The sequence below is a fragment of the Pieris napi genome, chromosome 13, assembly GCF_905475465.1.
Source record: "Pieris napi chromosome 13, ilPieNapi1.2, whole genome shotgun sequence".
Classification (NCBI taxonomy): domain Eukaryota; kingdom Metazoa; phylum Arthropoda; class Insecta; order Lepidoptera; family Pieridae; genus Pieris; species Pieris napi.
In genome coordinates, this window is record NC_062246.1 from 10,160,906 (window position 1) to 10,177,313 (window position 16,408).

A 16,408-nucleotide genomic window follows, 5' to 3' on the forward strand; every position below is an offset into this window, starting at 1 on the left:
AGGTGGGAGCTTGTAGTTTATTGTTTGCGTGTGAGTTCGAAAAGTGAGTTACAGAATCGCAGGGCTGAAAGGACAGTTTCCTAGGTTAAATTTCGAGGCCTATTTGGCTCAAGAACTTTGATTTAATGCTAGGTACTTATTAGTAGCTAGCTTAAGCTAGTTAAAGCATAGTTATCTAACCTGTGTAATCCTTCAGGAGCGGACGGATATCCGTACGCACGTCATTACATTGTTACTACTATTAGTACGCGTTACGACGCACAAAATGTAAAGATACGAAAACGTATTATGGACTGAAACGCGCGTCTAACGCCAGAAATATTCGATTTTAATATTGGTTATTCTGTATACATGTTCCTAACATTTTGGTTCGGTTCCCGTATTCTGTAAATCTTGATTCACCCAGCATACCATTCGAATCAATGACAATTTAAAAAAATCGATAACATTATAGATAGATTGATAGTACTGGTGATCCTAGGGCTGGTTATTAGTATCGCAATACAGCGAGGAAAGGTACACTGCCACAGGAACCAATCTTTTTAAATTTGTTTCAATTTTTAGTTAAGTTTTATTATTACTATGTACATGAATAAAATATAATTTTACATTATAAGCAATCATTAATATAATAATAATTTGTTAAGAATCATCATATCATAACATTGTTTTTCTATGTTTATGGGATGTCTATAAATAAAAAACAGTTACCATTAAAACCTTTAAAAGTTTACCCGAATCAACTCGCAAACACTCTCACAATAAACTTACGTGTGTTTACACACCGTAGTAGCCGGTTACAGGTACGTTACGTGAGCGTCAGTGAAAGCTGCGTCTCGGAGACGCGCGGCTGCGTCAAACATGACTCCCAACTAATTATATCATTAAAACGACGCGAGTGCGATTAGAACGTTTCCCTCTATTTTCTGTAAGTTATGTGAATTACTGTCAAATTACGTGATTTTTGATATTAATTAAAATATTTTGTGATATTTAATTTCAATATTGGAAAATATTATAGATATTAATATTGTGGAAGCATCACGCACAGCGGAAAAGAACATCAAGATGGATATGTTAATGTGAGTTTATATTATTAGTGGTTGCTATTTTCTTTTTTTTATTTAATTGAATTCCCAAAGGGTAACTAAAAATTCCTGCCAGTATTTAAGGTACACTGCCTAATGGACCAAACCTTTTAAATTTATTTTAATATTTTATTATTGTTATTACTATGTAGATTAAGAATACTGTATATTTGTGTGTCGGAAATAAATTGAATGAAATATAATAGAAAATAAGTTTTTTAATATTACACTTTGCTTTTTAATATATTAAAAAAATAAATGAATTGCTAATATACACAAATTAACGAAACAAAAGAAAATACAGTTGAACTAATTAATATTAATTTTATTCAGGAAGCATCGGGTAATACAAAGAAATTCTAATTATTCATACAACCTTTGCGTAAATCTAAAGATAAATAAAACAAGAAATCTGGTACAGTTACTTGACTCTTATTTATAAATATTCTACAACAAATAGTTTAACTCAAACTATTCAAAATAAATTTTTATCGTCGTTATTGCACAGGTTGCGCAAATTTATTATAATTACTTTGCTTTTACTAATGAAATTAACTGCACAATAGAAACTATCTCCTACATTAAAATAAACAAGCGCATGAAACCGTACACTTGAATATTTAATATTAAGTAATGTTTCAAATCAAACATTTTTACGTGAAAATTCATTATTTCCGGTGTATTACACGGATTGTTCTATAATTACAGTTATCTAATCACTTTGTTTAAGCATACATACTTTGACCTAATATAATAATAAACCAGTGGCGCTACAGCCTCGAATCTTGGCCTCATTTTTAGGTGTTTCATTGCAGTAATCTTTGAAAAGTGTGGCAAGTGCAACTGTTGATTAATTGTTGTCGTTTTAATTCAGAGGTGACGTTAATATTACATAGATTACAAGAACAAAGAAATAAATATCCAAATCCGACCCATTTTGGTTCAAGCTATCTTAAAGTTTAGTATTCGCTTTGCGTCTAACACTACTATCAACACTATTTACGATTATATAGTATCGGCTAATTTGGTTAAGCAATGTTTACGAAGAGAACATTTACTTTTAATAATGAAACTTAAATATGTCAGAAAAATAGGACAATAGGTAGCTGACTCCAACTCGCCCATATCATGAGGATATTTCCGGAGTAGTGTGCGCCCGGGCCCTGCAGGAGACGCCAAGCCCACTAGACCTAACTTTATTGGCCACAGATCAACCTGATCGCGTGCCTGATAGGCTATAGGATAAATAAAAAAAAATGAAACTTAATTTTTTTATAAACGTCATTACATTAATTAAATATTTATATCAAATTATATTACGTTAATTAAGCAATAGTTTCACGGTTTTATTCTGTAAGCCTCGATTGCTTAAGAATTTATTACAAATATTAAATTACAAAACAGCATGAAAGTGATAAGGACTTTATTACTCTTTGACCTTGTATACAACTTTTTAAAGATTCTGTAACTTCCAAGAGGGAAGGATTTTGTTTCCAAGATTGCAACATCAGCGAGATATTGAAAGAAGTACAAGCAGTCCTCGACTTACGTCGTTTCAAGTTACGTCGAACAATGTTTTGACACTATTCCTCAAGCATACGTCATTTGTTTCGATCACCAGCATAGGAGAATTCACTTGTCTTGTGCAAATTTGGAGGATGCCATGAAAATTTTCGAAGAAAATGATCCTAATTTTGAGAGAAGTTTCAACGTTAATAACAAAATTTGTGCAGCCTATCAGTGTTACCAAGATCTGTATGATAGCAATTTCATAAGTGTATATATAATAATTTTAAGAACTTACTTTCGATAGTAAAGTATGTATAGTCTAGTCGACAAGTTGAAAATGGAACAAAATAGAGATACTGCTCTTAAAATTATGTGCGATAGCTCATTCGAACCGGAATGACGCCTAGAAAAATGTGCTAAAAGCGTATATTAGCACATAAAAAATTGCAAAAGTTATAGACAATTAATGATGAAAAAAAAATGGCATTTAGTTTTTTACCAATATTTAATAAACTATTAATATTTAAGAAATTTCAAATAAAGATTCTGAAAGAAGAGGAAATTTCCAATGAAAAATTCCTTAGAAAAAATTTTTTTTAATTTTAAATAAAAGTAATATTCATGATAATCAAAAAATTTACAAAAAATTTTTTTCTATACTTTCTTATATATGGTTGTTTTTGTTAATTTTAGAAGTTTTATAAAAAAAATAAAAAAAAGTTGAATATTTGTTTATAACAACTTGGTAAGTTAATAAACAATAGAATTGTTGATTAAAAAAAAATTTTTTTCTGTTACTTTATAGAAGACTGTCAATTATGACTTTTAAAAAAAAAAATTTTTTAACTAATTATTTAAACAATAGAAAATTAAAAAAAAACGATTATAAACAATTAAAAATTTTTATTTAGGAAAAATTTTTTTTTTAAAAATCATAAAATTTTTAATCTAATAAAGTTGTGTTAAAAATTTTTTTTAAAAATATTTATTTATTCAATTTGTTAAAAAAAAATTTATCAACAAATGGCGGGAATTTTTTTTTTGCAAATCAATAAATATCTTGTATTAATAAAAAAACGATTATATGATGATTTAGAAAAAAAAAAAATTTTTAACAACATTACATGGATTTTTAAGTTTTTGTTTAAGTAAAAAAAATGTTATAAACAAAGTATAAATATTTTTTTAACTTTTATGGCACGATCTTGTTAAGTATGTATGTAAGAAAGGCTCTACGAAGCGAAATATTTTTACGACCATTATTTAAACAATTTTTTTCACTTACAATTAAGACGGTCGTTCGAGAAAATTTCGTTTGTTAACAATTATTTAACTTGTTGAAAAATTAACTTTAAGTAAAATTTTCAACGGGAATAAATTAATTATAGTGTTCAGAACACACCATAATTTTTTCAAATTTAAAAAAAAATATTCAATACCTTAAATAAATTAAAGAATGTGCCGTAGTCGCTTTTGACGCCACGCGCGAATCCTAAAAATGTCACCCGCAGACCTATTTTCAGCGTTAAATTAAAGTTATAAATAATGGAGATAGAGTTCCGAGAGTTAGGAGTATTTTATTGGAAATTTCCTCTTCTTTCAGAATCTTTATTTGAAATTTCTTAAATATTAATAGTTTATTAAATATTGGCAAAAAACTAAATGCCATTTTTTTTTCATCTTTAATTGTCTATAACTTTTGCAATTTTTTATGTGCTAATACACGCTTTTAGCACATTTTTCTAGGCGTCATTCCGGTTCGAATGAGCTATCGCACATAATTTTAAGAGCAGTATCTCTATTTTGTTCCATTTTCAACTTGTCGACTAGACTAGTATATCCTTTGTTATAAATGCAGTTTTTTTTAATTTGGAGTCCGTGTGGAACCTAACCCTTGAGTTTAGGTTTAACATGTAAACATACGAAAAAATATGTCTCGACTTACGTCGTTTTGATTTACGTCGCGTATTTCGAGAAACTAACATGCCGTAAGTACGAGGGCTGCCTGTACATCGAAACAAAACTCTGTAAACAAAGCTGTCGGTTCGGTATCGTTGTAGCAATTGGAAGTTACAGCGCCCGTACGAAGCTGTCATGACGCAAGCAACATACTTGATACGCACTGTTTTACTTTGAAATTTATTCAGTAGTGTTAATTTAAATATAAATGGTTTGCGACATCCTAACAACACGTTTAGGTTGTAAATGTTGCATTTTTTATAGAAAATTGGGCAAACGTGCAGGAGGCTCACCTGATGTTAAGTGCGTACAAAAGAATTGGTACGCTATTTTCTTTAAGGACCTATTTGCCTGTTTAAATCAGCAGAAGAAACATATCCTGGACAGGCATTCCCTCTGAAAGGCCGCACTTAACATCAGGTGGGATTGTGGCCAAACGTTTGTATTTTTTTTTTAAATTAGGTTGTATAAGGATAAGGCACGAACATATACTTAAAATCGACCTATTGTAATAGAAAATATTAACGATAAACGTTGTATGGATGTAAAGCTATTCGTGGACGTATTGAATAATGAGAACTATTGTTAAGTTAATGTAGACACTCTGCTTCATAGAAAACAGACGTAAAAACAACTTAATATTAATATAAAAATAATAGTTTGTTTATTTTATGATCGCAACTGAGAGTCTAGTCGATACTCTCACCTTCATTCTGACAGCAGTGTTATTCTCCGAAGATTATGTCTGATCTTTCGAAACGTATTACATATATATAATATATTATATTTTTCTTATGGCTTTCTTTTGTTGCCTTATAATTGATCCATGATGGTCTGCAAAAGTCTTTTCTTGGTAGGTAACTCTCTTCTCCTATTTAAGCTTTAGGCTGATAAATTACTACATATATTTCTCACCTAGCATATATATGCGTAAGGTTGGAATCTCCGCCTACTAAAGGCGCTGCCTCTACCTTAAATATTAATGAATTGCGTACCGTCATACTATACAATTTGCTTTAATAAGTTCTATAATCCTACAGCAAAGATGAGGAGTACATAAACGCCAACGATCCGTCCCTCCCAGACATGAATCGGGAGGTGCTCGAAGGTTCCATAGAGGGAATCGCCGACTTCTTCACCAACGCCGTAATTCTGGTCACAGGAGGGACGGGATTTGTCGGGAAGGCGTTGTTGGAGAAGCTGCTACGAAGCTGCCCTGGGATTGACACAGTATACGTGCTGATGAGACCCAAACGAGGACTGAGTGTTGAGCAGAGGTATAAGGAACTGATTAAAAATCAGGTAAGGTATAAGAATGATAGATAGATTTTATTTTATCATGCTCTCAAACATGTGTGATTTTAAAGACAGAGAGAGACAGACAAATTATATACGTAGAATAAAACAAGAGACGTAAATATCAAAATGACATAATAACTTACGAACCAGATCCACTTCCATTAGCAATATCAATAGCAATTCCAAGGTAGCAACAGTAGCGCTACTACGTAGAGATCTACATCGAAATTGCATTCAAAAACGTCATCTCTCTCTGTCACTATTGAAAGTTACAGGGGACACAGGTGCACTAACTAGATCCAAGCAACTCCATTGCCGTACTAAGTAAAAGACGTAATGTGTGAGGTATATAGCAGCAGCGACTTCCATCACTGGGGTCCTAGGTTCGCTCCTCGGCTGTGTACCAATGGGCTGCGATGTGCGCATTTAACACCCTCTCGGACGGTGAAGGAAAACATCGCGAGGAAACCGGTGTGCCTTAGACCCAAAAAGTCGACTGTGGATGTCATACCCAGACGGTTGATCACCTACTTGCCCATTAGAAATTATCACGAAACAGATATATAAATCTGAGACCAGCCTTGCGATTCTGTAACTCACTTTTCGAACTCACACAGCGGTTTTAACAGCGGCGGTCGCGCTCGAATCAGTCGTAAAGCAGTCATTTTTCGATTTGGCATTCTGATAAGGAGGGAGCTTGTAGTTTATTGTTTAAGAAAAGTGAGTTACAGAATCGCAAGGCAGACCTGAAAGGTTCTTAAACAGCTCAGCACAGAAGATTATTTTGCTATATATTATTGATATATTGTGCAGTATCAATCTGTAAATTGTTAAAATATAAATAATATTTTTAATGATATCCTCCAATAGGTATTCGACCGTATTAGGGCCAGATATCCACAACGTCTTGAAAAACTTCATGCCCTAGCCGGGGACGTATCTGCGCCACGTTTGGGGCTCACGGATGCACAAGTGGCGCTAATGGGGCGCGTGAACACAGTGTTTCATTCAGCCGCCACTGTGCGCTTCACGGACCCTTTGAGGAACGCCGCTGCCTTGAACGTTAAAGGAACAGACACACTTATGAAGCTTGCCAGGGATCATATGCCATTACTTAAGGTAGATTTTTATATATCTCTTCGTCAAACGTCTATTACCAAAAATAACAAAAAAACAGATTTCCTGTGATTATTACTAGTACCATTTAATTCCTTACTATACAGCCAGCTTAAAGAATTGTAAATATTAAAAGCAGTTTTACTATAGGATTATAAAACAATATTGTATTGTACAATATTTTTTTATTTTTATTTTATTTATTCAGAAGATTCACAGCACAATACATAAATAGATGTATATATATAACATTATGGGCCAATTACAAATCTTCACATATAGTAATCTGTAATAATAGTATCTGTGGTACAATGTGGTAAGCCAATTCAAAATAGTTCAAATAAAACATCTATTACCAAAAATAACAGAAAAACAAATTTCCTGTGTGATTATTATTAATAGTACCATTTAATTCCTTACTATACAGCTAGCTTAATTTTTTTTTAAATATCAAAACAGTTTTACTATTTACTTTACTCTATATTACTTGTAATATTTATTCTTATCTTACGTCTTTTGTATCTGGCGTAGGTAAAATTTAGTAATCGTTAAATATGACATATAATAAACAGAGTATGATAATTATAGTTAAAAAAATCAAAATCAGGACTGAACATGTAAGCAAGAGGAAATTCTTGTAATATACATTTTATACATAATTTACAAGAATTACATCGAAACTCTAATTATCTTGATGTAATTGTCTTAATTTTGGCATTGAATGAAGATAATTATGGATCTCTAAAATCTTAATATCTCAATAAAGGTTAGATCAATTATCTTGAATAATAGCGATCATTATTAAATAAGATCACTTCGAGAACGTATTCCACCTATTCGTTAAAACTAAATCTTATTCAACTCTTACTAAATATCTCTTTCATCTCTTTTAGAATCTCTTCCGCATGTGGTAGAGACGCTTTTTATTTTCGCTCATTTTTGTATTTACGCCATATTGTTTGTTGTAACATGTGTATGTTCTAATTTTGTGGTCCAAATTAAAAAAGACTTTCTGTCAAATTGTACTTACGCTATAAGTGTTACTTATCTTGTATCATAAGAGTTAAAAAATAACATATTAACGTTATCCAGGCCGATTTTGCCACAACTTTATTTATACTGGCCATGTACAAAATATGTGTTTAGAAATAGAAGTATTTACATAGAAGTACACTACGATCGGGCGAATGTCCCATCCAAAAGTATCACCAGAGTAAGCGCACGACTATGCTTATCGTTACGCTTCAATTCTTGAAAATCCATTAAAATATGTCTGAGAAGGATTAAAAGGATTAATTTTACGGCCCGGCCGGAAATTTAATCTAAGACCTCATAGCTATCATGTTTTAACTTATTTTTTATATAAAAAGGAGCCTTTTTTATATAAAAGATAAACTCTTATTTAATTTTAGTAACTGAATCAGTCTTATTAAACTAGATTTTGTTATATAATTTCGCTATCAGACACTAGCGAGTTCTTTAGGTCTGAGTAGTAGCTAAAGTTTCATGGGTATAATTGAGTTGAGGAAGTTTATAAAAATTGTACCTTTAAAATATAGGTTACTATTCCAGGAGGGCACCACTAACCTTACAATTTACCATTTTATGTATCTTATTTGATTGTATTGCTTGGGCAAATATTTTTTTCATATGCTTTAAAGTAATACATACTCCAAAACGGCCTTTTTAAAACTGTACAATCTACATGTTTTATTAAAGTAACAAATTTATGTATTAAGTGAATTATCTAACGATCTAATTAACGCAACAATTTACGAACACTAATAAACTGACAGGCGCTAAGAAACAATTGAAGTAATATCTTTAAGCTACTTTTCCAAAAATTCTAAATGAAGCTATATTTAGAATTTTTTATCTCACACTAACTCTCCCTCTCTCGTTTCCCTCCAAATATTTCCTCAAATCTTAGAAAATATGTGTAAGGTTGGTGGACTGTTTCCGCACTTTTATCGTGTGGTGTATTCATGAGTTAATTTCTTCGAGTTCCATTTGATAGTGATCCGTTTTAATAAAAAGAAACGTGTTTTACGTAACATTTGAATTTTAAAAGACTGTTTGAGATGAGCGCATGTTAATCGGAAAAAAGTGCAATTTCTCTTAATTTTTTAAAACAATTTAGTAAAATTCCTGAGGATATATTCAACTTATAGTGTGCATTTTACATACAGGCCCATGACTCTCAGCGGTAAAGTTTGACATCACCACCGCTTGTACAAGTTATTTATTTATATATATTCCATTTCAGGCCGTGGTACATGTGTCAACAGCGTATAGTAATGCACCACGCTCAGAAATCGATGAACGAGTTTATGAACCTCCTTGCGACCCACAGGCTTTGCTGTCCTGTGCCGAACTCTTACCACCAGACACACTGGACCGACTTGCGCCTTCGCTACTCGTAAGAAAAACCACAGGAATAATTCTACTAATAATCTTTGCCTATTATAGTAAATATATGGGAATAAAATATAGTTCTGAATTTGACAGTTATGCCTTGTGTTAATTTTTATTACTTTTGTAAGTAATAAATGGCGGAGTAATTATTGTCTCTTTTTGGTCCGGTTAATTAAATAATACTTATTAAGAAATGTTGTCTTTGCTGTGAACATACCTACGTTAGTTTTTCAACAGGACACTTACGTAATAAAATGGTCCTATGTGTAATTTTTTTTTAAGGGTGAACATCCGAACCCGTACACCCTGACAAAAGCAGTAGCGGAGACCATCGTTCAAGGCTACACAGACTTGCCTGTTTGCATCGTTAGGCCTTCCATAGGTAAGCACAGATCACATAGCAACAGAATCTATAGACTCACAAACATATAGAATATACATATGACAGTAGTTACAGTACCCTTGTGAATGGTCACACCTGGGTAACAACTAACAGGTGCACGTTCTCAAGACACGATCAAAACTCATTAAGTACCCCTCATAATATATTCATTCACTTTCATGGTTCATGAAATTGGGTCAAATCAGTACAAATTCAACGGGATTTTTAATTACTTCGATATTAATTAGGGTACCTATAATATCTTATATTTCAATTATGATTTTCCAACAGTCAGGACCATATTATATTCTATTGTCTTTTATTGACATAACTTTTAGACATAGAAAAAAACACTTTTTTACCGGATTTGAAGTTATGTTTTCATTGTAAATTTATAATAAAACATAACTTCAAATCCGGTAAAAAAGAGCTTTCTTTTTGTTCCATATTATATTGTTTTATTATTGATTTTATTTTATATTCTCCCACTAACAACTTAAGTAAATTGACATAAAATTCGAATTAAAAGAAAAAAAAAAGAAAAAAGTCGAATATCCTTTTCAGGTAAGTACCTGAAAACGATATTCGACTTTTTAAAACTACACTTACTAGTTATGACCTTACTTATTCCGTTTGTGACCTTTGACAATGGTTATATATCGATACAGCCTACCTAAAGGCTAATAACAGCCCTCAAGTTCATTTAGCGAACGAAGCATTAAAATTTCAATGTTTGTTCGTAATTATTTATCGATTTCCATTCTTGTGTTATTCAGAGTTGAGTTAGTATAATGTTTTAATGCTAAAGGTTATTTACCGAATGTTCAAATGCTTTTAAGTAGATTGTGAAATTGTGTTGAAATCTAAGAAGTCAATTATATCTAAAAGCAACATTTTGTTAATTGTATTAATTGATCCGAATAATATATCTGTATTTTCATTACATTATCAATATCAATTGCCGATCATATGATACACGCTGTGTAGTTCACATATTTACTTTTCATATAACGTGGTGTGCCATTGTTTCAGTGACGGCTGCGTACCAGGAGCCATATCCAGGATGGATAGACAACGTGTATGGAGTTACTGGTGAGTTTAAAAAAAAATTACGGCTCGTAGAAAGTTGTGACGCATGGGGAAGATAAATTAGACATAGACATAACATTTATTACAAACAAAACACACACACAGAAACACACTTAATAAAAAAAATTAAAATTAAAAGAATGAGAGATAACATTTTTTTCTTTTATAGAACAAGGTACGTTTTAAGTGTGTAATGCGTGTGTGCTGTGGTTGTAATTGGCTCTGCATTATACTGAGGAGCAGACTTCAGAATTCGCATTTGTTTTGTAATATATAGTAACAGCCCTGTCGCAGCCAACTAGTCAATGAACCGTTCAATTAACGGTCTAGCCTTTTAACTAAACAGCGCCGTTTAACTAGCAGCCTAAAAGATATTCACCAGTTTTTACGACATTAAGTTAACAGTCAATAGGCTGGGCAAGTAATGAAACGTCATCGATCCCAATCCTTAGCTGTTTGATCAACTGGCTCAATATCTTAAAGGCCGCTAGTTAAATGGCGCTGTTTAGTTAAGAGGCTATGCTGTTGATTGAACGGCTAATTAAGCTAGTTGGCTGCGACAGCCATACGAACTTAGAGGCAGCATTTTTTACGGCGCAAACGGCACATTTATACGAGTAAACGTACGACCATACTGTCGGTAAAAACAAAATAATATAACTAAAATGCGTCGAATCTGACTTAAATCCTCTAATAATACCAATGCAAATGAATGCTATCACTACATTATTATTAAATTGACAGCCATTGAGAGTAGCTACAAATGAATGGTCGGGCGTATTTTACAAATTAATTGTATTATTCGACATCATTATACTTTCTATCCAGGTATAATAATGGAGATCTCTCGGGGTACCTACCGATCTGGACTTTGTCGTGAGAGATATGTGGTGGATCTGGTACCAGTAGATGTACTGGTGAACTGCTGCATACTTGCAGCTTGGAGACAGGCTGGGAAACGGTAACTATTTCCAACCACAGAGCTTAGAGGAAATCCTATCTAATAAATTTTCAATTCACCTTTAATTCTATACAAACTTTTGAATTTGTAAGTCATAGGATAAAAAGTTCAGGATACACAAGAAACAGCTTGCTGTTTACTGTGGTGTTTCAAATCCCATGTATTCGGTTAAAGAAACTGGTTTAAATAAAATATGGTGATCAACTAAACTATGAAGTTGAAACATTTCTTCTTCATTCTTTAATTATCAACCTCCGACCGTTAGTCCTGAAGAAAACCCATAGAAGACAATTTATGAAACCTAGATCTTTATCGAAGTTTCCTGAAAAGACTGTTCTTAATTTTCTAAATTTTTTAGTGCTGGCAAATGTCCTGTATACAATGTAACGTCAGGGTCGGTCGCGCCATTGCAGTGGGGCAATTTTACAAGGCTCTGTGTTCGCTGGGCGAGAGAGAATCCAACCAAGTAAGCAATTTATTATTGTGTACGAATACTTGGATATATTCCAAACCGACCGCCAAGCTCTGATAAATGCGTCGACTTATATATGCTTATACTCGTATATTGGTTTAGTTACTCCTTATATAGTTAAAGTTATATGTAACCTTGTAAATAAGCTTCTATCACTCAGTTGAAATTGATGAACGATTTAATTTATAGAAATACTATATTGTGTATAATAAACGCGGAAAAATAATTGTAAGGGAGTGTTGTAATAGATGAATGAGTCTGCTCGATTTTGGTATTTGCTTTTTGAAGTATACTTCTTTTGGCGCGTTAGGGAAAAATGATGAATGTAAATTTTTATGAAGCGCACACCGTCACAAAAAAACCGACACCCTGAAGTTAGCTATAGTCAACATTTTAGTTTTTTCTATTGTTAGTGTCGTGTTTTCTACAAACGTAGAATAAATTTTTTGAAAAGATTTTTATCTTGTTTCGCCAAAGAAGTATAACTTTTAACGCGTTTACATAAGTACACACACGTTTTTTTTATTAAATTTGTGTGCTTAAAATACAACTTACGCGCAAAGGTTAAATCACTAAAAAAATCAGATATCTTCATAGTTTGATGTGTTTTAGATACGTCATGTGGTACCCGAATTTCTCGTTCACCGAGTCAAGAGCGCTAAACACTTTCTGGGAACTGACTTGTCACTTTTTACCAGCTTTCATCTACGACCTTGTGTTACGAGCGCAAGGACGAAAACCCATGTAAGTATCTTTTATATTACTTTGCTAAGAATAAATTATAAGGCGCCTTCAATGGAAGGTAACATTTTTATTTTGTAGATTGTTTCAACTTTTCAAAAGCTTATAAAAATAAGCGTTAAAGAGTGCTTTTGTCAGTCTAGTAATGAAAACATTTAGTCTTGGATTTTTCCTAAAAAAAATATTTTTTTTACCTTTAGAACTGAATAAATTATTTATTTATTTTAAAAATCCACACTAACGAAACACATACAGACACTTACAGAGAAAAGAGATAAAACAATAAACAAAAATAAACTAGATTAAGAAATACAAATATTAAAGCAAACATGCAATTCAAAAATGTACTATATTCCTTCTGCTATTGTTATGTATTATTATTGGTGACAGAATAATACAGACGTATCTATATATTATTTGTTTTATAGCATGATGAAGCTTGCACGTCGTTTTAAACTGGCAGCTGCAACAGGAGAATACTTCGCCAATAACGAATGGCATTTCGGCATCGAAGAACTTACAGCTTTGCACAAAGATGGCGCATCTGCTCCAGACGGCGCTATTTTCTCGGCTTGGCCTCAACAGTTCTCATGGGATTCCTATGTTGGCGCGTATATGCTTGGAATCCGACGATTCATATTAAAGGACACCTTGGAATCGCTGCCCGAAGCTCGTAGTAAACTCAACAAGTAAGTTACATTTATTAAGACGGATTATTATTACTAATGGCAACATCCTAGCGACTAACAAGTAATATATGTCGGCGATAATCGTAGGATTAGTGGGCGTCGTGTGAGTAAAGTGAGTGTGAGCACAAAAGGCCTAGTGGCTTCAGCCTCATCTCTGAGGTTGTAGGTTCGATCCCCGGCTGTGGACCAATGGACTTCATTTCTATGTGTGCATTTTAATATTCGCTCGAACAGTGAAGGAAACTATCGTGAGGCTGATCACCTACTAGCCTATTAGATTGACAAATGATCTTGAAACTGATACAGAAATCTGAGGACCTGAAGGTTTTAGCGCCACTGATTCTTTTTATATTTATTTATTGTAAAATGATCTATGAGAATTTTTACGTACTTAATTATATGTGGTACATATATTATCAAGAATAATTTTATCTTTAATAGAACGGATTATTATTGATTATGAGCTTTTACTTTGAGTATTTTTTTTTCAGATTGTATTGGATACACCGCGTGTGCCAAGCGGCTAGTGGATACTACTTATTCCGGTTACTGGCATCCCGTTGGCCTCTCGCCAGCAGTTGGTACCACAGACAATAGAATGGTCCCTAATTAGTTTATCGTATGTAAGAAAAAGGCACAGTTGTTTTTCTTACCGGAGAAGAATCATCTTTTCCCTCAATTATTATCAGTGGTATCGACAACTAGTATTATCTGTGGATATTTCCACCCGTTATGCTTAAAGAGGCTATAGCAGGGTTTTCTAGAAACCTTAGATACATAGACAGTCATATTCGACGGAATAGATAATGTTGTTGTATTAGAAGCAATATCTGATCCAATTCTATCATTTCATTTCAAAATCTATGAACAATTCTTGGTGTAGTTTTATTTGCGTTTCATATAACCCTATCATTATTATGTATCTATTATTAAAAGCCAATTTGTATAGTAAACTTTACAAAGCAAGCTGATGTAAGATTTTAAATAATGATTTATAGGTGAAATTTTGCACTGACAGTGGTAATAAATGTTCACATGAGATGTTATATGTGTTTGTATCGAAATATTTTATCCGATTGTAAAATACATTTTAAATGCCTAAGGGTGTTACCACACCAATCGATCGATCGTTAATCGATGTCATCGATCGACATCGGTCGACGTTGATCGATTGGTTTGGTAGCTTTAATTGATCGACGGATACCGGTCGACTAACCATTCGATCGATTGCCAGACGATGGCATCGGTCGACGTAGACCGATTGACCCCGGCTATATTCCATCAGTGTTTTTCGAAATGTATTCACAAGAGGACGCGTTATCGATTGGTCTGGTAGAAACTATCGATCGACGTCGACTAATCCATTCTACCATCGATCGATGGCATCTATCGACTATCGATCGATTGGTGTGGTAACCTGAAAGGGGATTCAAAGTCGAGACTTGGCGCTAAGTGTGACTCCAGTTTCTCAAAAGCATATTGGATTTGACATAGTTATAGTTATACGCTAAGAATGGACTCTGAATCGGAGAGTTGGGCTGTTCTAACGCAATTTATATTACGGCTTGAATTGAGTCGTGTAGTGTAAAAGTAAATTAATTCATATATGCTTTATTAAAGAGAAAATGTCACACATCTCTTGTTTATCGTTTATTATTAGATTATTATAATTACGGTGTTATAATGTAATTAAAAAATTAAATTAAATTCTAGTTTTTTTACCCTTATAAAATCATACAATGAAACCATCTTTTTTAATACTCATCGAAAATATTAACTTTATCTAATAATAAAAAATCGTAAAAAAACATAAATAATTTTGATTTCAGATAGTCTACTGAGATTGTTTGTGTACTTTAAATAACGTGTATACTGTATGTGTTGAAACAACTAAGGAAAACTTTTAACCATGATACGGTATTCAAAAGTCAAAATCATTTATTCATATTGGTATTTTCAAAAAAGAAATATACATATATTAAATGCTTCTAATTTTACATTTACTGCCAGTTCTCAAATCGAGGGCGTAGAACGGAAGAGAGGAACTGGCAATAAACTCTCCGCCACTCTTTATAATCGCCAAGTTTTTTGTTTTACACAACGTTTGTAAGGAGCTGCAACCATTACACCATGTTCCACATGACATCTTAAGTAATAAATAATAATAAAATAAATTAAAATCAAAGATTTCACCTCTATCAGCAGGAGGCATGGTGAAATAGGAGCACGCACTTACATTTTCGTGGGAACAACACGCAAATACATAATCGAAATAACTAACATCACCGCATACACGAATTCAAGTCCGACCAGTCACAACAAGTAGCACACATTCACGAGTATGACGCATGGCCAGCCATCGGCCCCTCGCCATATTTTAGGGAGAGAGACAACCCGACGCATAGACGCTGCCATAAGCAATGACATTTAAGCGAGCATGACGATCCTTGAAATGTGAACTTGGCTACATAAGAAAATAAACTAATTACATTATGAATATGTTTCATCTGTATATGGAATTATAGTTTGGGGAAATTCAGGCGAAGTAAATAGGGCGATAAGGCTCAAAAAATCTATTAGAGCAATTTGTAGAGCAAACTATCTTGATAGTTGCGTACCCTTGTTTAAGAAACTCAACATTTTACCTCTTCCCTGTATGTATATTTTAGAAATGTCCTTTTTCGTTCA

At 33.0% G+C, this 16,408-nt stretch overlaps 1 protein-coding gene across 1 annotated transcript; it reads left to right on the forward strand.

Annotated features, from left to right (window-relative positions):
• Nucleotides 1–827: 827 nt before the first annotated feature.
• LOC125055553 (putative fatty acyl-CoA reductase CG5065) lies at nt 828–15,427 on the forward strand. The gene is made up of 12 exons (XM_047658014.1): nt 828–928; nt 1,022–1,082; nt 5,597–5,858; nt 6,726–6,974; nt 9,238–9,390; nt 9,669–9,768; nt 10,801–10,860; nt 11,686–11,818; nt 12,177–12,284; nt 12,903–13,034; nt 13,460–13,720; nt 14,212–15,427. The coding sequence occupies exons 2-12, from the start codon at nt 1,069–1,071 to the stop codon at nt 14,315–14,317; spliced, it is 1,578 nt and encodes a 525-aa protein (XP_047513970.1). The 5' UTR covers nt 828–928; nt 1,022–1,068; the 3' UTR covers nt 14,318–15,427.
• The last annotated feature ends 981 nt before the right edge of the window (nt 15,428–16,408 follow it).